Genomic DNA, 26,018 nt, shown 5'->3' with positions numbered 1-26,018 from the left:
AAATGTAGTAAGCAACAAGTTAGTTGCAAAGTTGCTAATTAGCTAAAATGCTAATGTTGTCCGTGATGAGTTTCAAACTAGCAACTTTTGGGTTATACACATGACCAAACACCTTCCTTAAATGTTGGCCTTTATTAACTCTCTGTCTTATGTAACCATACCAAACATAACATACTAATTTGAGTGGCCCGGATTTTCGTTTACTATGTTACGTATAGTCTAAGAGACCAGCCTGTCAACGGCTAAATTCTTCCGTCAAGTTTCGACAGATCGATTTACGGTAGCCTACACGTCGCCCTCTGAGTGAAACAGGTAATGTAAATCAGGAAGCTACTGGTTGGTCACCGCCATTGAAAATATTTTTACCTGGGATTTAAAAAAGGCAAATGTCGTGGTTTTGATAACAACATTTATCCAGAAATATTTAAGCCACATCTTTTTGTATTTTTATCAGGGGACATGCGGCTCACTACAATTTGCGCTGGAGCGCTCCTGGGAATTGTTATTTTGTTACTCCTCAACCTGTCAGGTGAGAGAACATTCAAAACAACCTTACAAACAAAGCAAGCAGACGTTAACAATAAATTATAAATCATGTACTGAGTGTGGCCTTTACATATTCGCAATGTTGCAGAATATGATGTTGTCGATAAAAGTAAGAATTATATTGTACTTCAGTTTTTAGCTTTGTATATTTGCGTGCATTTTTTAAAATTATTATACATGATTGTGAAACTTTTTAATGTAACGTTAATCTGTAACAGCGTTCTGCATATTCTTGATCCACTGCAACTGGAAATAGTTTACAAATGGGTATGACATTTTGCCCACATTACATTTTAACGTTAGACAGGTAGGACAGTCTGAAAACGACCTCTTTATACGGAAGTTAATTTCAATAGAACACATGTTGTATTTAAACTGCACTTAGGCACAATTTGTACTAAAATAGTCAGACACCTTTCTCCAACTTGTGTCAGATATCATGTTGATTGAGTTGACACTGTGAAATGAGAGGCCTAACACATAACATGCAAGCAACATACCTTGCTACAGTTTACACACCAGATAATGTGATATAAATAACCAAAGATTTGTGCTGTTCATTAATGGACGTTACATGTTCGCCTATACAAAACGGCATTATTTTTCAACTAGCCTGGGATTGGCGATACTCTCTTTTGTTCTCAATTCTCGAAATCTTATAAATTAGTGATGGGGGGGATCGATACAGTTACAAATCGGTATATTATTTTGGATGATACATAGTTTTGTATCGTTTTAACAATATTGCAATATAATTGTTGCCATAGTTGACTGTACCTGCTCCAAAACTCCTGTATTTTTAATTCATAGCTTTTTCAATATCTACTTTTTAAATAGGGAGCCAATTTGTTTTCAGCACTTTTCTTTCCATGACTGATCAAAACTCATCCTTTCATGGCTCTCTCTTGTCTCTCTGCAGCAGACATATGGTGAGCAATATGTTTGGAACATGAAATCACAATAAAATCACAGTATCGAATCGCTTATACATATTGTATCGGCACCTAAATATCATGATAATATCGAATCGTGAAGTCGATGGCAATTCCCAGACGTGTAAAAAAAAAAATCTATATTTTTTTGAATGTATTTTTATTTCACCTTTATTTAACCAGGTAGACCAGTTGAGAACAAGTTCTCATTACAACTGCGACCTGGCCAAGATAAAGCAAAGCAGTGCTACAAACACAACAACACAGAGTTACACATAAACAAACATATAGTCAATAACACAATAGAAAAATCTATGTACAGTGTGTGTGCAAATGTAGAAGATTAGAGAGGTAAGGCAATAAATAGGCCATAGAGGTGAAATAATTACAATTTAGCAGTAACACTGGCGTGATAGATGTGCAGATGATGATGTGAAAGTAAAGATACTGGGGTGCAAAAGATCAAGAGGGTAAGTAATAATATGGGGATGAGGTAGTTGGGTGTGCTATTTACAGATTGGCTGTGTACAGTGATCGGTAAGCTGCTCTGATTGCTGACAAAGTTAGTGAGGGAGATATAAGTCTCCAGCTTCAGTGATTTTTGCATTTCCTTCCAGTCATTGGCAGCAGAGAACTGGAAGGAAAAGCAGCCAAAGGAAGTGTTGGCTTTGGGGATGACCAGTGAAATATACCTGCTGGAGCGTGTGCTACGGGTGGGTGTTGCTATGGTGACCAGTGTGCTGAGATAAGGCGGGGCTTTACCTAGCAAAGACTTATAGATGACCTGGAGCCAGTGGGGTGGGCGACGAATATGAAGCGAGGACCAGCCAACGAGAGCATACAGGTCGCAGTGGTGGGTAGTATATGGGGCTTTGGTGACAAAACGAATGTCACTGTGTTAGACTACATCCAGTTTGATGAATAGAGTGTTGGAGGCTATTTTGTAAATGACATCGCCGAAGTCAAGGATCGGTAGGATAGTCAGTTTTACGAGGGTATGTTTGACAGCATGAGTAAAGGAGGCTTTGTTGCGGAATAGGAAGCCGATTCTAGATTTACTTTTGGATTGGAGATGCTTAATGTGAGTCTGGAAGGAGAGTTTACAGTCTAACCAGACACCTAGGTATTTGTAGTTGTCCACATATTCTAAGTCAGAGCCATCCAAATAAACAAAAGGACATAGAATAATTTGATATTGAGGGGACCTAAACATAAAGGTTAAAGATATAGCAGACAGGCCAGGGTTATACTGAGCTGAGGTTATGTTGTTGCTACAGTTTTTACGCCAGATAATGTGATATAACCAAAGGTTGTTGGTGTCTATTAGTGGACGTTACAGGTTTACCCATACAGACTGCCACCATAGATTCTTCAACTAAGCCGGTATTGGCGATACTCTCTTTGTTCTTGATTCTGGAAAACCGTTATCTTATAAATGTCTGTGTCCAGATGCAGGTGGTTCTACAAACACCAGAGAAAATCCATGTTTTGCACCGTGTGAGGAGGGTCCTCGCCATCTTAGCTGCTGCACATCTAGCATTTCCTAGCATCTTTACCTGAACTAGTCATTTATATGCGACGCGGGCACGGCCACGTGCAGAAGTAGATGACAAAGATCGAAACAAAGATCTACACACATGTAAGAGGCATATCTCACTCTAAACAGAACATGGATTTACTGTTTACTACTGTTTACTACTTGTTCCTGACACACCTCTTATTTATATTCATGTTCTCACAGTCTGAGGTCATTGTGAGCTGAGCCTACACAGGACATATGGGTGATTCCTCATGAAATTACGAACCAAAAAAGCTGTCATCAAGGCAAAGGGTCGCTACTTTGAAGAATCTCAAATGTAAAATATATATTTGTTAACTTTTTGGGTTTCTACTTGATTTCATATGTGTTATTTCATAGTTTTGATGTCTTCGGTATTATTCTACAATGTAGAAAATAGTAAAAATAAAGGAAAAACCCTGGAATGAGTAGGTGTGTCCAAACTTTTGACTGGTACTGTATACAGTGCATTTGGAAAGTATACTTTACATGCCAAAAAGTATGTGGACACTGCTTGTCGAACATCTCATTCCAAAATCATGGGCATTAATATGGAGTTAGTCCCCCCTTTGCTGCTATAACAGCCTCCACTCTTCTGGGAAGGCTTTCCACTATATGTTGGAACATTGTTGCTGGGACTTGCTTCCATTCAGCCACGAGCATTAGTGAGATCAGGCACTGATGTTGGACGATTAGGCCTGGCGTGCAGTCGGCATTCTAATTCATCCTCAAGGTCTTTGATGGGGTTGAGGTCAGGCCTCTGTGCAGGCCAGTTAGGTTCTTCCACACCGATCTCGACAAACCATTTCTGTATGGACCTCGCTTTGTGCCCAGGGGCATTGTGATGCTGACACAGGAAAGGCCTTCCCCAAACTGTTTCCACAAAGTTGGAAGCACAGAATCGTCTAGAATGTCATTGTATGCTGTAGCATTAAGATTTCCCTTCACTGGAACTAAGGGGCCTAGTCCGAACCATGAAAAACAGCCCCAGAACATTATTCCTCCTCCACCAAAGTTTACAGTTGGCACTATACATTCGGGCAGGTAGCGTTCTCCTGGCATCCGTCAAACCCAGAGCCTTCTGTCAGACTGCCAGATGGTGAAGCGTGATTCATCACTCCAGAGAACGGGTTTCCACTGCTCCAGAGTCCAATGGCGGCGAGCTTTACACCACTCCAGCCAACGCTTGACATTGCACATGGTGATCTTAGGCTTAACACACTTGATTTGACCACCAGAGAACTGAAAGATAACAGATATGAAATGAATATAACAGTATGCCAGTGGAAGGGAGGACCGTAGCAGGTGATTATTTTTGTTTTTATCATGAACAGTTGTATAAGATGAGAAAAAAAAGAAGGGACCCACACACTGCTCTTGATAGTATCACTGATCTTTAATAAGCTTTACGTATCGGCCTCACGGCCTTCATCAGAGCTTATGTGAGTTTTTTTTAAATTAGCACCCTTATGTTGACCTAGCCCCACCCACATCCGTTCCACTCATCGAATGGGGTTGGAGGCGACGGAAAAACAAATAAGTGCTACCAAATATAACAATATGCATTTCATAAATATTTGAATAAAGTGTGTAAATAAGACGTATTAAACATGTCTGTGTGGGTTCCTTCTTTTTTTTTCTCATCTTATCCAACTGTTCATGATAAAAACATTTTTTATTACTCTGCCATTTTTTAAGTCTTGCCCCGCTCCGTCCTTGACTTTTCCTAAATAAGTCTATATAACACACTGCCGTTGTTAGAATCTTAAATCACAAACAGAACTGGAGTTTTAACCAGTTTTAGGAGGGCGTGTCATTTTTTAAAATGTTTTTTCCCCCGTTGCCCCTCGTTCTCCCAAAAGTTGGGCCTTCTCCGCTCCTTCTTCACACAGTTGAGAGTGCAGTGCCCATCTGATATTGAGCCTGATAATTGCCTCGAAACTGAACCTAAACTATACCGAAACTACACTGCACAAAAATATAAATGCAACATAAAATGTTGGTCCCATGTTTCATGAGCTGAAATAAAAGATCCCAGAAATGTCCATACCCACAAAAAGCTTATTGCTCTGAAATGTTTGTAAAAAATTGTAAACAAATTTGTTTACATCCATGTTAGTGAGCATTTCTCCTTTGCCAAGTTAATCTGTCCACCTGGCAGGTGTGGAATATCAAGAAGCTGATTAAACAGCATGATCATTATACAGGACAATAAAAGGTTACTCTAAAATGTGCTGTTTTGTCACAGAACACAATGCCACAGATGTCTCAAGTTTAGAGGGAGCGTGCAATTGGAATGCTGACTGCATTCCACACACACACACTGACCAAAAAGTTATTTTGTTGGCATTTACGTATGTCCCCATTACCAGTAAAACATCATCAAAACCTATTTCTTTCACTTACTTGCTATGCTGTTTCATTGTTCAGTCGTTTCATTCTCAACCAGGATTTCATCATACATGTCAAGCAGTAAAGTTTCAGCTCTGTCTGTCCGTCGCATCTTCTGTTGTGGGTCATCTTCCTCGGTGTGCACTGTCACTCTGTCCGTTTCCATCTTGTCCATCTGTGTCTGTAACATTTCACGTAAACCCTGTTTGTCTGCATCGAAGTAGCGGTCCCTGTACTTTGCATCGAGAATGGTGGCGACCACAGTAAAGAGGCTCAGAGAGAATGCCACGAATTGCTTGTTCACAGCCTCTAGTAGAGTACTTTTGCTTGTAGAGTTTCAATGCCATGACAGAGGGTATCACGTCTGCTGCAGACGCAGTTGATGAGCTTATTTCTCCAGTCAGTTGTTTGAATGGAGCTAGGCGTGTGTTCATGTTTCAAACATGTTCTCAAATGCCATAGAAATGGCCGCAGCGGTATGAGAACCAGCACATTCTGGAGCATGCAATACGGCTTTCCTCAGTACGAAATCCTCATCGACCCACTCTGCTGTCAGACTCAGCATGCTCATGGGGCTGACATCGCTGGTCCAAATGTCAGTCGTGAAGCTAATAGCAGTGATGCCCATAGCAAGTAGCTCATGGATGTGTATTTCAACAATACTGTGTAACTCCGGTAGGGCAACATCTGAAAAATCGCCTACTTGGTAGTGTGTACCGGGGCTCGAGGTGCTGACCCGGTTGGCAAAAGCGAACATCATCAACGACAGAGAACTGTTGATTGTCAAGGGCAATGAATTCCATTATCTTGGCGTTAATGGATTTCACCTTTTGAATTGTCTCACTGAACTGTTCTTACTCTTTCAAATGACTGCTCGACTTGAACTTGTGTAGTTGTTGGAAGCACTTAGTTTGTTCTGATTTTGTTCTAAGTAGGGGCTGAACGTCTGGGGGTGACGCACTTTCAAATGAGTAATTAGGTTTGTGGTATTGAAAGATTTCACTTTCTCCCCTCGGGAAATAAAAGCAGCACAAACATTGCATTTGGCCTTTTTGTTATCTTCCTTTGACACTTCAAAATAGATCCACAAAACAGACATTGTGGGCTAGGTTTGGAATGCTGTGTTGCACGTGTAGCGCTGTATTTTCCGTGGCGTCATTACGTCATCTACCTATGTTATATACAGTTGAAGTCGGAAGTTTACACAAGCCGCTCCTGCGTTGTCTTGGCTGTGTGCTTAGGGTCGTTGTCCTGTTGGAAGGTGATCCTTCGCCACAGTCTGAGGTCCTGAGCAGGTTTTCATCAAGGATTTCTCTGTACTCTGCTCCATTCATCTTTCTATCGATGCTGACTAGTCTCCCAGTTCCTGCCACTGAAGAACATCTCCACAGCATGATGCTGCCACCACCATGCTTCACCATAGGAAGGTTAGGGCTAGGTTTAATGCAAATGCTATTGTGTTATTTGAAATAAAATACAAATCATATTCTAATGTTACCCAAACCCTTCATAAACACAACCAAATGATTATTTTTGCTACGGCATGTATTAATTACACTGTTAGAATGTTGCAGTCAGACTGACTGCCCATTAGCTTGAAGGGGGGGTGTGTGTGTGTAAGTAAAATCACTATAATTAAATGGTAGATATACCATTACTTGTTACTTCTGTGAACTTTCACTATTCTCCTTCATGAGGAAGATACATTTGAAAATATCTTAGATATGTGGGTTTTTGGTAACAGAATTACAAGGCAGTATTTCTTAAACTTACAGAAGACAAATTATTTATCCCAAACTAAATATGAGTGTTATTAGTTGGCAAGGGTATTAACTTCAACATTATTGTTTTTTATGTATTCTTGATGTATTTCTAATACCATTTAAGACTTTTTCTGGTAGATGTTTTGTAAGACCCTTTTCATCTATTTGACTAGAAATCAAGCCTTTTCTTATTCCAAATTGTAGGATAAAATATTGTGTATGTAAACTCAGCAAAAAAAGAAACATCCTCTCACTGTCAACTGTGTTTATTTTCAGCAAACTTAACATGTGTAAATATTTGTATGAACATAACAAGATTCAACAACTGAGACATAAACTGAACAAGTTCCACAGACATGTGACTAACAGAAATGGAATAATGTGTCCCTGAACAAAGGAGGGGTCAAAATCAAAAGTAACAGTCAGTATCTGGTGTGGCCACCAGCTGCATTAAGTACTGCAGTGCATCTCCTCCTCATGGACTGCACCAGATTTGCCAGTTCTTGCTGTGAGATGTTACCCCACTCTTCCACCAAGGCATCTGCAAGTTCCCAGACATTCCTGGGGGGGAGGGGGGAGGGAAATGTCCCTAGCCCTCACCCCTCACCCTCTGATCCAACAGGTCCCAGACGTGCTCAATAGGATTGAGATCCGGGCTCTTCGATGGCCATGGCAGAACACTGACATTCCTGTCTTGCAGGAAATCACACACAGAATGAGCAGTATGGCTGGTGGCATTGTCATGCTGGAGGGTCATGTCAGGAAGGGTACCATATGAGGGAGGAGGATGTCTTCCCTGTAACGCACAGCGTTGAGATTGCCTGCAATGACAACAAGCTCAGTCCGATGATGCTGTGACACACCGCCCCAGACCATGATGGACCTCCACCTCCAAATCGATCCCGCTCCAGAGTACAGGCCTCGGTGTAACTTTCATTCCTTCGATGATAAACACGAATCCGACCATCACCCAAGGTAAGACAAAACCGCGACTCGTGAGTGAAGAGCACTTTTTGACAGTCCTGTCTGGTCCAGCGATGGTGGGTTTGTGCCCATAGGCAACGTTGTTGCCGGTGATGTCTGGTGAGGACCTGCCTTACAACAGGCCTACAAGCCCTCAGTCCAGCCTCTCTCAGCGTATTGCGGACAGTCTGAGCACTGATGGAGGGATTGTGCGTTCCTGGTGTAACTCGGGCAGTTGTTGTTGCCATCCTGTACCTGTCCCGCAGGTGTGATGTTCGGATGTCCCGATCCTGTGCAGGTGTTGTTACACGTGGTGTGGTCGGCCACTGCGAGGATGATCAGCTGTCCGTCCTGTCTCCCTGTAGCGCTGTCTTAGGCGTCTCACAGTACGGACATTGCAATTTATTGCCCTGGCCACATCTGCAGTCCTCGTGCCTCCTTGCAGCATGCCTAAGGCACGTTCATGCAGGGACCCTGGGCATCTTTCTTTTGGTGTTTTTCAGAGTCAGTAGAAGTGCCTCTTTAGTGTCCTAAGTTTTCATAACTATGACCTTAATTGCATAACGTCTGTAAACTGTTAGTGTCTTAACAACGTTTCCACAGGTGCATGTTCATTAATTGTTTATGGATCATTGAACAAGCATAGGAAAGTGTTTAAATTCTGTGAAGTTATTTGGATTTTTATGAATTATCTCTGAGAGACAGGGTCCTGAAAAAGGGACGTTTCTTTTTTTGCTGAGTTCATGTATGTATGTACAGTTGAAGTCGGAAGCTTACATACACCTTAGATAAATACATTTAAACTCAGTTTTTCACAATTCCTGACATTTAATCCTAATAAAAAAAATCCCTGTCTTAGGTCTGTTAGGATTCCCACCTTATTTTAAGAATGTGAAATGTCAGAATTAGAGGTCGACCGATAATGATTTTTCAACGCGATACCGATTATTGGAGGACCAAAAAAGGCCGATACCGATTAATCATCCGATTTTTTTTTATTTTTATTTTTTTTATTTTTTAATATTTTTTTTTAATTTTAAAATTTTTTTTTATTAAAAAATAAATAATAATAATAATAAATAAATAAAAATTTTAAAAAATGAAATAAAATAAATATATATATATAAATAAAAACAAATATATATTTATTTGTAATAATGACAATTACAACAATACAATACTGAATGAACACTTATTTTAACTTAATATAATACATCAATAAAATCAATTTAGCCTCAAATAAATAATGAAACATGTTCAATTTGGTTTAAATAATGCAAAAACAAAGTGTTGGAGAAGAAAGTAAAAGTGCAATATGTGCCATGTAAGAAAGCTAACGTTTAAGTTCCTTGCTCAGAACATGAGAACATATGAAAGCTGGTGGTTCCTTTTAACATGAGTATTCAATATTCCCAGGTAAGAAGTTTTAGGTTGTTGTTATTATAGGACTATTTCTCTCTATACGATTTGTATTTCATATACCTTTTACTATTGGATGTTCTTATAGGCACTTTAGTATTGCCAGTGTAACAGTATAGCTTCCGTCCCTCTCCTCACTCCTACCTGGGCTCGAACCAGGAACACATCGACAACAGCCACCCTCGAAGCAGCGTTACCCATGTAGAGCAAGGGAAACAACTACTCCAAGTCTCAGAGCGAGTGACATTTGAAACGCATTTGCGCGCACCCCGCTAACTAGCTAGCCATTTGACATCGGTTACACCAGCCTAATCTTGGGAGTTTATAGGCTTGAAGGGGTGGGTATAATTTGTGGAACGTTCCAACAGGAATCTGTTCCCAACAAGTTTACATACACTCAATTAGTATTTGGTAGCATTGCCTTTTAAATTGTTTAACTTGGGTCAAACGTTTTGGGTAGCCTTCCACAAGCTTCCCACAATAAGTTGGGTGAATTTTGGCCCATTCCTCCTGACAGAGCTGGTGTAACTGAGTCAGGTTTGTAGGCCTCCTTGCTTGCACAAACTTTTTCAATTCTTCCCACAGATTTTCTATAGGATTGAGGTCAGGGCTTTGTGATGGCCACTCCAATACCTTGACTTTGTGGTCCTTAAGCCAATTTGCCACAACTTTGTAAGTATGCTTGGTGCCTCTTTGCTTGACATCATGGGAAAATCAAAAGAAATCAGCCAAGACCTCAGCAAAAGAATGGTAGACCTCCACAAGCTGGGTTCATCCTTGGGAGTAATTTCCAAACGCCTGACAGTACCACGTTCATCTGTACAAACAATAGTGCACAAGTATAAACACCATGGGACCACGCAGCCGTCATACCGCTCAGGATGGAGACGCATTCTGTCTTCTATAGATTAACGTACTTTGGTGCGAAAAGTACAAATCAATCCCAGAACAGCAAAGGACCTTGTGAAGATGCTGGAGGGAACAGGTACAAAAGTATCTATATCCACAATAAAATGAGTCCTATATCGACATAACCTGAATGGCCGCTCAGCAAGGAAGAAGCCACTCCCCCAAAACCACCATAACTAGACTTTTTAAGCCATGGATTTTTAATCCCGTAATATTATTGTTGGGTCTAATTTTAACAGCTAACATTTCGATGGCAATGATAAATAGATATGCCGATAGTGGACAACCTTGTTTTACTCCTCTTGACAGTTATCTTTATATATACCACTTGGATCCTGTTTCAGTAGTAATGAAATCAGACCTTCTTCTTGCCTGTCCGATAATCTACCGTTTTTATATAGGAGTGATTAAAACATGCTAATAATGGTCTTCTGAGTATATCAAAAAAAGTTTGGTATACTTCCTTTGGTATGAAATCCAGCTCTCTGTTTACTTGTATCATTGGACATCCTGCAAATCACCAGCAGAGGGCGACCATTTTGAATCCATTTTCACATTCACTCTGTTGGTGGCCTCGGCTTCCAGGCCTGTATTCAGTCTGAAAAAATCTAGTGTAACGTTCAATTAAACGAAAACGGTGCTGTAGTGAACGACCTGGGTGGGTTTGGGTTGTAGGTTCAAAATGCACTGCTGCCCTTTAAATATGCCACTCATTTTCGTCAAGGCACACCCACAGAACTGAGCAAACGTATCTCAAAGTCCATTTTTAAGGGGCATACAAGAACGTTTTGGGGTAACGTGACGTTCAGTACAAACCATTCTGCAATGTAGCAAGTGAACTGAATGCACCCCATGTCTCACTCACCTTGTTCTCTAGAGCCTGGGGAAGATGGGTATGAATGGAGTGCTGATTGCTAGTGGCTCAGAAGTAAAAACATTTTTTAAACAACCACCCCTTCCATCCCTCTTCAGAAGCCAAAATTATCTAGAGTATGCTCATTTACAGTGCTAGCATACTATACTTTTGAAAATTGATATTTATGAAATAGTTTTTATTTTGTATATAATTTGGTTGAAATGACACTACTCCATGTCGGTATCTATGAAAATGATTTGCTTTCAGTTTAGATTCTCTGCCTCTGTTTGAACGTGCCTATTCCAATTGTTGGGAGGGGCAAAGGTCTTAGATGCACCAAAGATGGTGGATAAATTCAAGATGAATGACTGAAGCCGTTTAACGTTGGTCGCATTCCCCTGCTCCGATATTGCGTGCAGCGTATTTATGCATGCAAAATCTGAGCAGGGAAACGTGATCAATATCTGGCATGCTCATGTGAGAGAGGGAACAGCTTGCTCTGTCCTACTTATTGGTTGCGGTCCCCTGCTCAGACGTTGTCATCGACTGACAGATTGCTAATAAATATGTGGTTAGCTGATATGTAAAATACATATCCAGGTGTTGTAAGATCTGGCAGGTGTCAGCAACGTGAGCAGAGGAACGTGCCCATTGTTCCCTGCTCGTGAGATATCTCGCTCTGGGACACCTCCTCCACGGGTTGGGGGCAATAAGCAAACCAGAGCGGCCCCGCCCCTATCAGGAAAAAATTAGGGAGCCGGATGTCTCACTTTCTCTTCAGTCTCTGTTTACATTCCACCTTCTTTAAGCCTATTTCTGAAAAGGTCTTCTATAGGCATTCATACCGAAGTTAAGGTGAAAGCCTGGTAGAGGCTACTCTGAGAATCCAGTTTAAGCATTCCAACTCTAAAAGTAGCAGAGATCCCACTTTGGAACTTTGATATGCTGTATATTTCAGACAGAAAACAGTACTTACATTTGTTTAACGATTTATTAAAAAATACATTTCATTAGGTCTTGGGTTTACACTCTGCTCTTCCGGGGCATCTCACTGCCAGAGCAAGCCTCTATCATTTAAGATAATAAAATAACTACAGACAGTGTGCTCAATATGCTATCTCAATCTCCCTGAATGAAACAGAAGCACAGCCAAAGAGATGGAGGCTGGGGGTGGTGGTGGTGGGCTGGAAAAATCGTATCTTTCCCGTGCCAGCCATCCTAGGATGTGTGTGGAAACTTTACATAGACCACCATGTAAAGGTAGAAGGATTCATCTAATTGGTGCAATATCAGCTGATGTCATAACCTGAGTGTGCATCCGGCATCAGGTGTTCTTTCTGAACTGGCTTCGCTTTATTGTGTGTGTGTGTGTGTGTGTGTGTGTGTGTATATATATATATGTGTATATATATATATATATATATATATATATATATATATATATATATATATTATTTATTTATATATATATTTATTTGCCAAATCAGTAAAGCTTCATATGACACCAATTTTTGCTTTGTGGAATCTATAAAACATTATGGAGTCTTATTAAAGGAGGCCTGGGTAAGGCCAAAATGTCAAATATTCCAATGTCAATTAATTATTTCTCAATTATGCTTTAAGATACAAATGTCAACAACTTCTCCTCCAAAGGACCCTCTCTTTTTTTTTAGATTAATTGTCATAAAAATCCTCCCAAAATTCTAGTTTTGTGAGGAATCGCCCTTCGGCAACACTTTTTACAATTCTGTGTGATGTGAATTCTGTCATTGTTCTGGGCTTGCTTCAAGTCTCTGCAAGTTTAGGTGATGAACATTTCCTGCATGTTCTTGTAGGTGCACTACAATAGTATTTTTCTCACAGAGAACAGCCTATGGAAAGTATTGAGTTAACCATACCAAACTTCCATCTTAACACCATAAGATGTACACCATGTAACCACTAGACTTTCCTCAAAATATTTAGGTTTTCAAATAAAGGATGAGTTTCTCAAACAATATGAGAGTACACTACTTTTTCTTCGAACACATTTGTTAGATCACCTACATAACTGTAACAAGGGCTTTGATAAGACTTCAGTCTGAGTACTGACTTAATTGTGGGTGCTACTTTACAGTCGAGTACACAGTGGCCGGTGTGCTTGGTACCACGCTGTTTGCAGAAGCATCAACACAAGTCACATTTTTTGATTGTTATTAAAGTTGAGTTTTTTTATATGTTGATATGCTATTCAAAGACAAAATAGCTTCCGCCGTGGTAGGTTTAGGCACAAACCAGTCATCTGACACTGGACTTGATACAGGCTACTTCCTGTCAATTTGAATGTCACAGAGAACCTAAATTCATATTTTCCTCTGAAAGAAAATGTAGCAGAGTGTTCTGGAAGGATGTGTATTTGTGCAATAACCAGTGCAGCCTCGAGTCCAGACATGCAAATAGGTTCTAGCCTACTCCCAATGTTCAGTGAAACTGAAATGCTATGTCACTGTTTTATAACCTTTTTTCTCTCATGGATCTGTTGTTACCTTCACCTCACAAATCTTAGCCTGTTTATTGATTCAAACAACAGTTTTACTCCTCAATACAACAATATAGTAGTAGATTAGCCTTTTCTGTTTGGACTGCAAAATATGAAAAATAACCTTTTTCTTTGTTCTGTTCCCTCAGAATGTCTGCACATGAATGTCCACCCTGACAAAGATGCCGCTGTGAATGTGTCATCCTCGCTGTTCCTTCCATTGGAACAGTGTTCCGTGTGCACAGTCCGTGAGAATGACACCCAGACGGCCTGTCACTCATCTCTGGCCCTGGTCCCAGATGAGGACATCACCTTGCTCTTCAACTGCACTGAACCGCCACAGAGGGCCTTTGCCATCCAGATCCACAGAAAAATTGGTGAGTCTAGAGAAATGTTGTTGTATTGGGTTTCCCTTTAGGCTGCCACCTCAATTCGATCTAACCAGTCAAAAAGACATACACCACAGACAGCTGCTTCAGAATTTGATATGCACACTGTGGGTGGTAGTTGTGTCAACAAGGATACTGCATAAAAACAGCTAAGGCCACCTTTCAAATCTAGCACTAAGGGTGAACTGTTAAGCAGGTTTTGTTTGTGTTTCTTCTCCTGTTACCTGTTATGTCCTTTTATTTTACCCAGATTGCACCAAGGACTCTTGCAGCCCTGCCACAGGTGCAGCTCAGCCTTCCCTCTTCCCAGAGTTCATTAGAACCCTCGTCTGGCACCTAAATGTGCCAGAGAAGACCGTTTTGAGTTTGGACTTCCCTAGTGACAGGCTGAAGGAGATGACTGAAGCAGAGAAGTGTCAAGATGGCTACCAGTACGCTGTAACCAGGACCAGCACTGAAGGAGAGGTCAAAACTCAGACATACTGCAGAAATGGCCTTGTGGCTCACTTAGATATACTGAGCAACGCCACGGTGTCTTTGCAAGTTCAAAACGGCAGGAAGGTGAATTCCTCTATATTCACGGCCACTGCCAAACCAATGAAGAAACGTAAGCTCTTTCAACTCTTCTGTTCATGCCTCACAATAATGTGAACCATAGACACTATATACACAAAACGATGTGGAGACCCCTTCAAATTAGTGGATTTGGCTATTTAAGCCACACCCGTTGCTGACAGGCGTATATTCAATCTCCTTAGACAAACATTGGCAGTAGAATGGCATTACTGAAGAGCTCAGTGACTTTCAACGTGGCACCGTCATAGGATGCCACCTTTCCAACCGGTCCACATACTTTTGGTAATGTAGTTTATGTACAACAAATTATATTTTGTTGAAAACAGAATGATAAATTATACTGAACAAAAATATAAACCCAACATGCAACAATTTCAAAGATGTTACAGTTTATATAAGGAAATTAGGCCCTAATCTATGGATTTCACATGACTGGGAATGCAGATATGCACTACAAAGTATGTGGACACCTGCACCTGTAGTCGGCGTTCCAAGTTCACCCTAAAGGTCTTCGATGGGGTTGAGGTGAGGCCTCTGTGCAGGCCAGTCAAGTTCTTCCACACTGATCTTGACAAACCGTTTCTTTATGGACCTCACTTTGTGACCAGGGGCATTGTCATGCAGAAACAGGAAAGGCCTTCCCCAAACTGTTGCCACAAAGTTGGAAGCACAGAATCGTCTAGAATGTCATTTTATGCTGTAGCATTAAGATTTCCCTTCACTGGAACTAAGGGGCCTAGCCCGAACCATGAAAAACGGCCCCAGACCATGATTCCTCCTCCACCAAAGTTTACAGTTGGCACTATGCATTGGGGCAGGTAGCGTTCTCCTGGCATCCGCCAAACCCTGATTTGTCTGTCGGACTGCCAGATTGTGAAGCGCGATTCATCACTCTAGAGAAGTGAGTGTAGTGAGTGTTGCAACCAGGGACAGATTATTTTTTACGCGCTACGCGCTTCAGTACTCGCCGGTCCCGTTCTTGGAGCTTGTGTGGCCTACTACTTCGCGGCTGAGCTGTTGTTGCTCCTAGACGTTTCCACTTCACAATTACAGCACAGTTGACGGGTGCAGCTCTAACAGGTCAGAACTTTGACAAACAGACTTGTTTGAAAGGTGGCATCCTATGACAGTGCCTTGTTGAAAGTCGCTGAGCTCTTCAGTACAGGCCATTCTACTGCCATTGTTTGTCTTTGGCGATTGTATGGCTGTGTGCTCGATTTTATACACCCGTCAGCAATGGGTGTGGCTGAAATATCTGAATCCACCAATTTGAAAGGGGGTCCACATACTTTTGTGTATGTAGTGTACCTTAAAAAAATGGGCCTCACAATGGGTCTGCGGTTGTGAGGCCGGTTGGACGTACTGCCAAATTCTCAATAACGACATCGGAGGCGGCTTATGGTAGAGAAATTAACATTCAATTCTCTGGCAACAGCTCTGGTGGTCATTGTTGCAGTCAGCATGCCAATTGCATGCTTCGTCAAAATTTGAGATATCTGTGGCATTGAGTTGTGACAAAACTGCACATTTTAGAGTGGCCTTTTATTGTCCCCAGCACAAGGTGCCCCTGTGTAATGATCATGCTGTTTAATCAGCTTCTTGATATGCCGTACCTGTCAGGTGGATGAATTATCTTGGCAAAGAAGAAATGCTCACTAACAGGGATGTAAACAAATTTGTGACATTTGAGAGAAATAAGCTTTTTGTGCGTATGAACATTTCTGGGACCTTTTTATTTAATCTCCTGAAACATGGGACCAGTACTTGTTGTATTTATATTTTTGTTCAGTGTAGTTTGAGTGCTTATGTTTCAAATCTTCCTCAGAGAGCCGGATGATGTCAGTGACCCCAGAGCCGGACACTATCGTCACCATCAGCAGAGATGCCAAAGCCAAAGAGTGCAGTGTGTGTGTTGGGGAGGGGCCTACCTGTAACTCCAAAGAACTCATCCTGAAAGACGCCCACAACACCTCTGTGAAGTTCACCTGCCCACAGCCACAAGATGTCTTCAGTGTGCAGATCAACAGGGATATTGGTAAGACACCTCTGACCCATTTTCCTCGCCTCAACAGGGCCCTGACCAAACCTGATTTCTAGTAGCACTTGATTGAGCTTTCCTGGCACAATGGACCCAATAAGAGAGTTTTAAAAGTGTCAACCCTTGCTCATCAGTTAGCTTCACTAACCATGATTCCATCCACGTAGTCATACCCCATAAAAACTACATCTCAAAAGCTGGGATGGAAACTACAGGAGGTTTCGTTACAATTTTATAAATGCTCAAAGATAATTTGTTCATTAGACATGTTGGGATCTTTTTGTGTCTGTAAAATTAATTATGCGCAAATATTTATATAATAATAATCATCATCATCATATCGAAGTAAACTTGGAGTCAGGTTATGATATGTGTGTGGTCCTCCCACTACGACTTGGGAAACCATGCAGTTTATTAGGCTACAGATGAAGTAAGTTATGATGAACTTCACAGCATGGTACACGGGGATGAGCTTGATGCTCCTTTCCAATAAATATTGAGATTCTTATTCTTGTGACGTGATGATCGATGCTTGACTGCCGTTTGACAGATAAAAATATTCTCTCATCCATAATAATCTAATCATGTAGAGTAGCCTACCCGCACAGCCTACCCGCACTGTATCTGAGCGGTAGGCTAGAGCGCATGTGCCAAGACCAGAGTAGACACATTTGCTATTTAACAGTTTTTGTGAGTTGAAAATGCGATGGAGACACATTGAGCTTTTAGATTTTTATTCAGTACATTAAAATGTAGCTTAAAAAGTACATTTTGTGAGCACTACGTTATCATGCACTGAAACAAGTTAATTTTCTTTATGCAGATTTTAGAATATTCGCATGAAAATCTGTCGCCAATTGGATGTTTTTCCTCCTCCAGATTGCACAGAGATCGCCTGCAGCGGGAACATCGTCCAGGCGGAATCCTCCCTCTTCCCAGACTTCAACAGAACCTTCACCTGGGACCTGAAGGTTCCACCTGGCCTGTCCTTCCAGCTGGACTTCCCATCACCGGGAATGAGACAGATCCCACCCTCTGAAACCTGTCCTGAGGAGCATACCTACACCATCATCACGTACCAGCGCACCGGGCCCGCCACCGTTGGCATGTTCTGCCCAGATGGCACCATCACCACGGTCCAGGTGCTGTACAAGGGCCGAGTGTCCCTGCAGGTCCCTGGGGACAGGAAGCTGGAGCCGCTGGACTTCAAGGTCACTGTTGGGCCGGAGATTAAAAGTGAGTGTCTGGCAGCTATTGGAGGAGCCATAGAAAATGAATGCCTGTTGAGGTCACTGAGGTCATCTCTATTAGCCTATATATATTCGGTTTCCCTCTATTGACAGAATTACTCATGTCATTATGCCTTATTTAACCCTCTTCCTTCCAGTGCTGGCTGTGGTAAAAGTCAACCTATCTCGTGGGGTGTCCGATACAAACTTTCTCTCAGCCAACTACCCTAGAGGTTTCTCTGACAATGACCTGATGAGGTGGGACTTCATGGTGCCCGGCATGCATAACTACACAGTTAACTTCCTGAATTACACGGCGCCTCTCTGCCGGAAGAAGAACGTGATGGTGATTTACGACAAGGAGGGAGAGGAGGTGGGCATCCAGAAGACCCTGGTGGACCCTCAGCCAACACACAGGCAGGGCAGCTTCACCATGACCTTGTTTAACTGTGAGACTGACAAGACCAAACAGGGCCTGTCCCTCCATTTCAGGATCTCGGTAATGAGGAGCGGCCATCCAGGTACAAAGACTATTGGCCATCAGAAATTGTTATATGACATGATTGTGCTGTAAGCAATCACAAATAAGATCCAAAGATGCTTATTTATTCTGTGCATGCAATCTGTTAAACCAACCTTAGACTTTTCAAAACCAATACACCACTAATATTTCCATTATAAACTTTTGGCCTAAAATTAGCCTGATCATTCAATCAAATTAATTGAGTGGTGATCAGTGACCTATTTCTCAGGATGATTGTGCCTGTTTGTCTTGTATTCCCTGGTCAGTTCTCTGCACTGTAAATCTGTCAGAGGAGGAAGGACCATTCCTCCACATTGAGAAGATGGGCTCTGACTCCCACTGTGAGATGAGGAAGGACTCTGTGGTCCAGGAGAAAATCACCGTTCCCTCAGGGAGCAAAGCAAGTCTTTCTTTCCTGGACTGTCCAAGTGAAGACGTACGTCTGACAGCCACGAAAACCATAGGTACAGGTCACATAATAAGGTGCATGAACTCACTCTGTATGCAATAATGGTGTTTAACATTTTTTTGAATGATTACCTCATCTCTGTACCCAACACTTACAATTATCTTTAAGGTCCCTCAGTCGAGCAGTGAATTTCAAACACAGATTCAACCACGAGGTTTTCCAATGAAAAGAAGGGCATCTATTGTTAGATGTAACTGAATATCCCTTTGAGCATTGTGAAGTTATTAATTTTCAGTGGTGTAAAGTACATACTTGAAAGTACTAAAAAAATACTTGAAAGTACTAAAGTATTTTTTGGGGGGGTATCTGTACTTTACTTGACTATTTATGTTTGACTTTTAATTCACTACATTCCAAAAAAAAAAAATGTACTTTTTACTCCATACATTTTCCCTGACACCCAAAAGTACATTTTGAATACTTAGCAGGACAGGAAAATGGTCTAATTCACACACTTATCAAGAGAACATCCCTGGTCAACCCTACTGCCTCTGATCTGGCAAACTCACTAAACACATGCTTCATTTGTAAATTATGTCTGAGTGTTGGAGCGTGCCCCTGGCTATCCGTAAATTAAAAAGATAAGAACATTTTGCTGTCTGGTTTGCTTAATATAAGGAATTTGAAATTATTCATACTTTTACTTTTGATACTCAAGTATATGTTAGCAATTACATTTTCTTTTGATACTGAAGTATATTTAAAACCAAATCATTTTCGGCTTTTACTAACCTAATTGCCAGAGTGAAAAGAAGGAAGCCTCAAATATTCAAAAAATTGCATCATGTTTGCAACAGGGCACTAAAGTAATACTGTACAAAATTTGGCCTGAATACCCTGTTATGTGTGGGGCAAATACAACACATTACTGAGTACCACTCTCTATATTTTCAAACACAGTGATGGCTGTATCATGTTATGGGTATGCTTGTAATCCTTAAGGACAGTTTTTCTGGATAAAAAATAAATGGAATGGAGCTAAGCACTGGCAAAATCATAGAGGAAAACCTGGTTCAGTCTGCTTTCCACCAGGCCCTGGGAGATTAATTCACCTTTCAGCAGGACGATAACCTAAAACACAAAGATCATTGATCATTGTAGATCATTGACAAAAAATGACAAATCCATTTTATTCCCCCTTTGTAACACAACAAGATGTGGAAAAAGTAAAGGGGTGTGAATACTCTGAAAGCACTATGTGTAAACCATTATAACCTCTCAAGCCTTTGTGGATCTATTCCAGGATGCCAGAGTTTGGACTCATGCTCTGTGAGTGGGACTCTTCTCACGGTCCCCAAAATTCCGATGTGCCTCCCTACGCTACTACAAAGCTTCACCTGGCACCTCAACGTCCCAGTATATGGCACTGTGGATCTACTGTCCCCCACAGGAAACCTCAGGCAGTCCCTGCCAGGACAGGAGTGCAATGGGAGTGTCTCCCTTCACATAGCCGAGGGTGATGGGTCCTCCATTGGCTACTTCTGCTCCGAAGGCATCATTCGCAAAGTCCAAGTGCACTCCAACGTCTCTGTCACTGCCACAGCCAAGGACCTTAGCCTGATTCAAGGGCCTTTCCTCAATGTGTCCTTCAGTGACGAAATCTCAGGTATGCTAACTAACCGGATTTGCAGTCTTTTTTTTCACGTTTTAAATCTTTTAAAGTAACTGTCCAGTGAAAATCTCATTATTTGAACTCATACCCAAATTGACTCATCCTATATCCCCATTGGTGGCCAAAGCATAAATTCACTTCAAAAACTTGTATCAAACTTGTATCTCAAACAGACCGTTTAAAAAAGATTTGCTATTTCCTTAGAGTATGATGTAATACTTCTGAGGAGGAGGAGCTGGCCAATCAGCAGTATATTTATAATGAACGGTATACGCTCACACCATTCTGTTGTTGGGGTATGCCTAGAACTGTTACAGTGACCATATTACCGTCACAGCGGCGGTCGCGAGTCATGAAGGCAGTCAAATTCAATGTGACAGTTTAGTCACGGTAATTAGGCTTCTCCAAGCTCTGATGCTGCTGCTGGTCATATAGTAGCCTACCAAACTTGCTAACTGCCTGGTACTCAGCACTCTATTGTCCATATAATCACTCTTACATCAATGCAAAAGTATTTGAAAATCTAATCAAATACTTAATGAAAGCCCATGAGTTCATGTTGTGCAACATTTCTATAGGCTATGCAATTGCGTGCAAGAACAGAGTGATGGCCTTTATTAAAAATATGAAGATCCCATCAGCTTTCTATAGGCTAGACCTACTATATTTATTTATCAACCTTCCTAATATTAAGCACAATGCTTCTCTTTACAACAGGAGTATAGCCTACCTGGCTGGCATGAAAATGAACCATGGAAAAAACATCCTTCTTTCTCTATTTAAGTGCATAGATGACATGTATTTTTTCCTGCTGCCCCTGTTTCGATACAGGTGCATGATAATGGTCCATTCTAAATCAAAACAAATGTCACACATCTATTATTTAGTATATGTAAAGAAACCATTAAATCAAGAATCTGATCGGTGACAATATTAGCCTATCACTTGTGAATTATTTACATTTACATTTTACATTTTAGTCATTTTAGCAGACGCTCTTATCCAGAGCGACTTACAGTAGTGAATGCATACATTTCATACAATTTCATACATTTTTTTTTTTTTGCTGGCCCCCCGTGGGAATCGAACCCACAACCCTGGCGTTGCAAACACCATGCTCTACCAACTGAGCTACAGGGAAGGCTAATTATGTATTCTCACTTGAGAATGATGCCCAGTGTAAAAAAAAAATGTTTTTTGTTGCTAGTGGTTGTATTAATTTGGGATCTGTCGCATCCCACAACTGTCCCAGACTGTTTGGAATATTTATTAGTCGCACAGAAAAGAATATGTCAACTTTTGTACTATGAGGGATAGTAGATTGACATAGGCTAGTGCTTTTGCTGTTCATTTGGCCTACTCATCTTGTTTGCTGACAAAAAGTAAATGTGGACCGTTCTTCCAATATCTTCAATATGCACTCGGAATTGGATAAGGACGTGCGCAGGTGCGTCCCCAATGTCAGTCTTCACTTGTAGCCTGTGAGAAAGACCCGATCACGTGATGGAGAGCCATGTGAGTGAGAGGTGCTTTGTAGCACTCAGGGAGAGAATTATAATTATTATATTTAGCCCTCGGGCTCAACGGCCACTGGCTGCAAAAGGCACAGATTTTTTTAAGGAGCATTACGGCCACACAAAGGGGATGCCGCTGGGAAATTCGAGGCATTATCAAGTGCTTGTCAAATTGTGAATGAGGGATTGAAGTGTGTACAGCCTGCGCAAAAAAACAAAGCAGAGCTCATGCCTTTTCAAGCGACTTTTTCAAATCATCATTAGTCTCATCATGCAGCCATACAATGTATTAAAAATCAAAACATATAGCCCAACGTTGGTAGATCTAAAGTTACATGAATAACTCTAAATTAAGCATATAGGAATGCATATTTCTTTGCTAACCGCTCAACACAGAATAGCCGCATGTGCGCACGCCCTCAAATTGTTTGGAGAAAATATCCTTTATTTTATTCAGCTTTGTTCAAATTGTATTCTTCATACTATAAAATTATGCCACGCAAATCTTGTCTGCTAAATGAACTAGTGTAGCTCACAGCCATATGGCATAGCCAGATCAGGACCTAACATAAAGACAACTCAGAGTATGCTATTCTGTTCTTCTGAAATGGACCACATTTACTTCATATCATGTTTCTTTAGACCTGTCTAAATAAAGAATGGATTTATTGTGAAGGTGTAGGCTATGTTACATGGATTTGTTATACTTTATAAAATGTAGATGTTCCAAATGTCTGCATCAGTGGCTTGTAGGCTGTGTGTGGAAGCCAGGAGATGCTAAATGTGTTTTTGTTAATTAATGGTCAATTACTGTGAGACCAGCAGTTATTTGCTTGACAATTACCGGCTGACAAAATGTTGTCTGCCACAGCCCTAGGTACGTCTACACCATTCCAACACAAAGCTTATTTTTGGCCTACTTAGTTTTCCTTCCAGAAAAGTGTAATTATTTCACTCATATTTTAATTAATTATAGGTCACAATTCATAGAAATCTGGAAACACTGGACAGCTACTTTAATACCCTCTTCACTTACCTTTTTATGATTCCTTGTGTAACATCCACAAGAGGGCACTGAAATACAGCAATAGCAAGGGGATTTGTTTTAAAAATTGATTCAGTGGAAAATTCCATTCTCCCTCTCTTCAAACTGTATTGAAAATGATTGTTCCTCATCACTTACTTTTTCTCTATCAGAGAGCATCATATATACTGTCCAGCCCAGAATGGGTTCCCCTGCCCTCCTGGCCACCCCAAACTGGCCCAGCGGTATGAAGCCGTACTCCACCGTGTCCTGGATCGTCAATCTGCCGGGCCACCTCCAGGCCAACCTGCTGTTCACTAACATCAGCCAGCCCAAGTGTGGCCAGGGGCACACGTGCATCAAGGTGCAGACCCTGGGCTCTCCAGAGGAGATATTGAGTCAAAGGGAGGATGAGGCTGCAGAGGACAAGCTGATGGTCCCTGAGAGCTTCTACCTCAACATGTCCAACTGTTTGCCAGAGGACAGACACTTCAGTGTGCTCAGCAAGGTCACCCTACAGAATACTAGCAGTAAGGACCTGTTTGTAATGTTATTATGGAGTTGACTGAATTATGGTTGTGATAAGATATCTGCATAATTCTAGCATTTTTCTCTCAAGACCATTTCTGGTTATTTCAATAACTCTTTAAGAGATCTTAAATTTGAGGGAAAATGAAAACAATTGTTTATATTTCTTAAATTACATCAATACACTTAGGGCACTTATTAGGGATACATGGTGGTCTCATAATCATCAACACTGTATTTAGGGGTGCTGGCAGTGAAGCTTGACTCAACTCAGAATATATGTTCATCCCTCTCTACTAAGTATGAAAAAGCTCAGCGATATGTCAAAAGATGGAAGAGAAAATCGCAACTTTCTACAAAATAATATTGCGCTCTCATTCAAACCCTAATTCAACTTTTCTTCGCTCTATCAACTTGAAACTGATTGCTGTTCTTGAGGGTAGGAAGGTGTATGCCAAAGCAGGTGTTGATAAAAAAATGAAGTATAAATAAACAACATGCAATTCAGTTGTGAACCTTAACTCTTAGCATGTATTACTGTCTCTAGTACGATTTGAGAAAATCTAAGCAATACGTCAAAGGATGAGAAAATGGAATCTTTGTAAAACATTTTAATGTCAACTTGAAACTTGCCATAGTGTTTTGAATTGTTACATGGGAGTAACTTTGTTACAAGGGAGGATGTACAGTATAATGCTTCCATGCAACTGTCTTTCAGCCTGCTCATAAACCAGCACCCCATTTCATTGCTACAGTACATGCTGCTATATTTGTCTAATTATTACCATATCTAATCATGATTATCTTCTTGTGTGTGTGTCTCTGTAGAACTGCTCCAGAGTGCCATTCTGGGGACTGTGGGAGCAGTGCTGCTCCTTATGGTCATTGTGCTGACAGTCGTCTGCTTGGTGCTAAGGTGAGAACACCTGCCTCACCAAAACAATCTGTATAGCTTTGATATTAAGGCCAATCCATGACTTGGCTGTTTCCCCCGCTGTAGTTTGTCTGACTCAAAACCATTTGTATTCCTCTTTCATGCTTTACAGGAAGAAGAAAAGAACGATGGTCAATGAGGCTTCCATCTACGTAAGGAAAGGGAATAATATCTTCATCCCAGGCGACGGCATGTTCTCCAAAACCCGGTCGGACAATGAGTCTCATGTCTACGCCTCCATCGAAGACACCATGGTGTATGGCCACCTGCTCCGCGAGCCCAGCTATGTGGGCACCATCCAGGCCCACTTCCAAGGACAGCCGGTCGACACCTACCGGACATTCATGCCGCTCCAGGACGGAGTGCCAGAGATCACAGAGACTGCTGCAGACCATGAGCCTGAACTGGTGCCTGAGAAAGACATGTACAGACCTTTCCTGGACCCGTCGGAATCCTTCATGCCATCAAGACCTCGCACGCCCATAAACCGTCACAACAGCATGGGCTTCATGGACCGCAGGATGGTAGACAATGAGCTGTACACATTCAAGAGCACTGGGGATATAAATACGATTCGACTGTCGGGTGCAGACCAAATCCTAGATCCAGAGATCTTCATCGGCTCGGATGGGGAGGAATCCATTTAGCGTACTGTTAATCATTTCACATTGTTGCAAGTTCACTGCAGTGTAGAAATGGAGCGGAAATGCGCCTTTGCATAACAATCGGGGAGTCTGTATTGCTGGTGTCTACTGCATAAGACCATCAGACAACACTGGTACTACATTTCATTGGAGCCTCTGAGTCTAAGCTTCCTTACAGCACATGGTGCTGCTCTTCTGTTTTTACAATACTGGTCGACTTGGTTTTTGTGTATATTTCTTGATTGTATGTTATTTGTTTTATATGCTAGTATGTACTTAATGGAATGAATGATGCCCTGGACCACTGGTGTGCCATGGATTTAGGAGCAGGGTTGCTTGTTTTGTTTCTTTTGTATCTAATGAGTAACCTTGAGTTACTTTTAGCTTTTTTGCATTGTTTATGCTGTTTGCCAAATGTTTTTCTCTGTAAATGTATTTTTAGACATTACCAAACTTTTTCTTTGCCAATTCTTTTAATAAATGAATTTGACATTTTGAGTGGTCTGTGAAAGTGTACAGTGTGATATTGTGAATAATAGTTTTTTTAGGATAGACAAGGCAATCAATTCAAAACAAGATGCCTTTTTAAAAATACTAAAACTTGCAAAGAAAAGACAAAAGGTTTCCTTGTTATGGGGAAAAGTGACATTATTTAAGCCTTTGGCTAAAACCTGTGACCTTTT

General features: G+C 41.2%; 1 protein-coding gene across 1 annotated transcript; it reads left to right on the top strand.

Moving 5' to 3' along the window:
• Nucleotides 1-300: 300 nt before the first annotated feature.
• cdcp1b (CUB domain containing protein 1b) lies at nt 301-25,833 on the top strand. The gene is made up of 12 exons (XM_014176974.2): nt 301-336; nt 455-529; nt 14,005-14,232; nt 14,495-14,851; nt 16,646-16,855; nt 17,738-18,094; nt 18,246-18,608; nt 18,877-19,074; nt 20,323-20,685; nt 23,403-23,759; nt 24,586-24,673; nt 24,804-25,833. The coding sequence occupies exons 2-12, from the start codon at nt 460-462 to the stop codon at nt 25,336-25,338; spliced, it is 3,126 nt and encodes a 1,041-aa protein (XP_014032449.1). The 5' UTR covers nt 301-336; nt 455-459; the 3' UTR covers nt 25,339-25,833.
• Nucleotides 25,834-26,018: the final 185 nt, after the last annotated feature.

This window comes from Salmo salar, chromosome ssa27 (genome assembly GCF_905237065.1).
Source record: "Salmo salar chromosome ssa27, Ssal_v3.1, whole genome shotgun sequence".
Lineage (NCBI taxonomy): Eukaryota > Metazoa > Chordata > Actinopteri > Salmoniformes > Salmonidae > Salmo > Salmo salar.
This window is presented reverse-complemented; position numbering and strand designations above follow the sequence as displayed.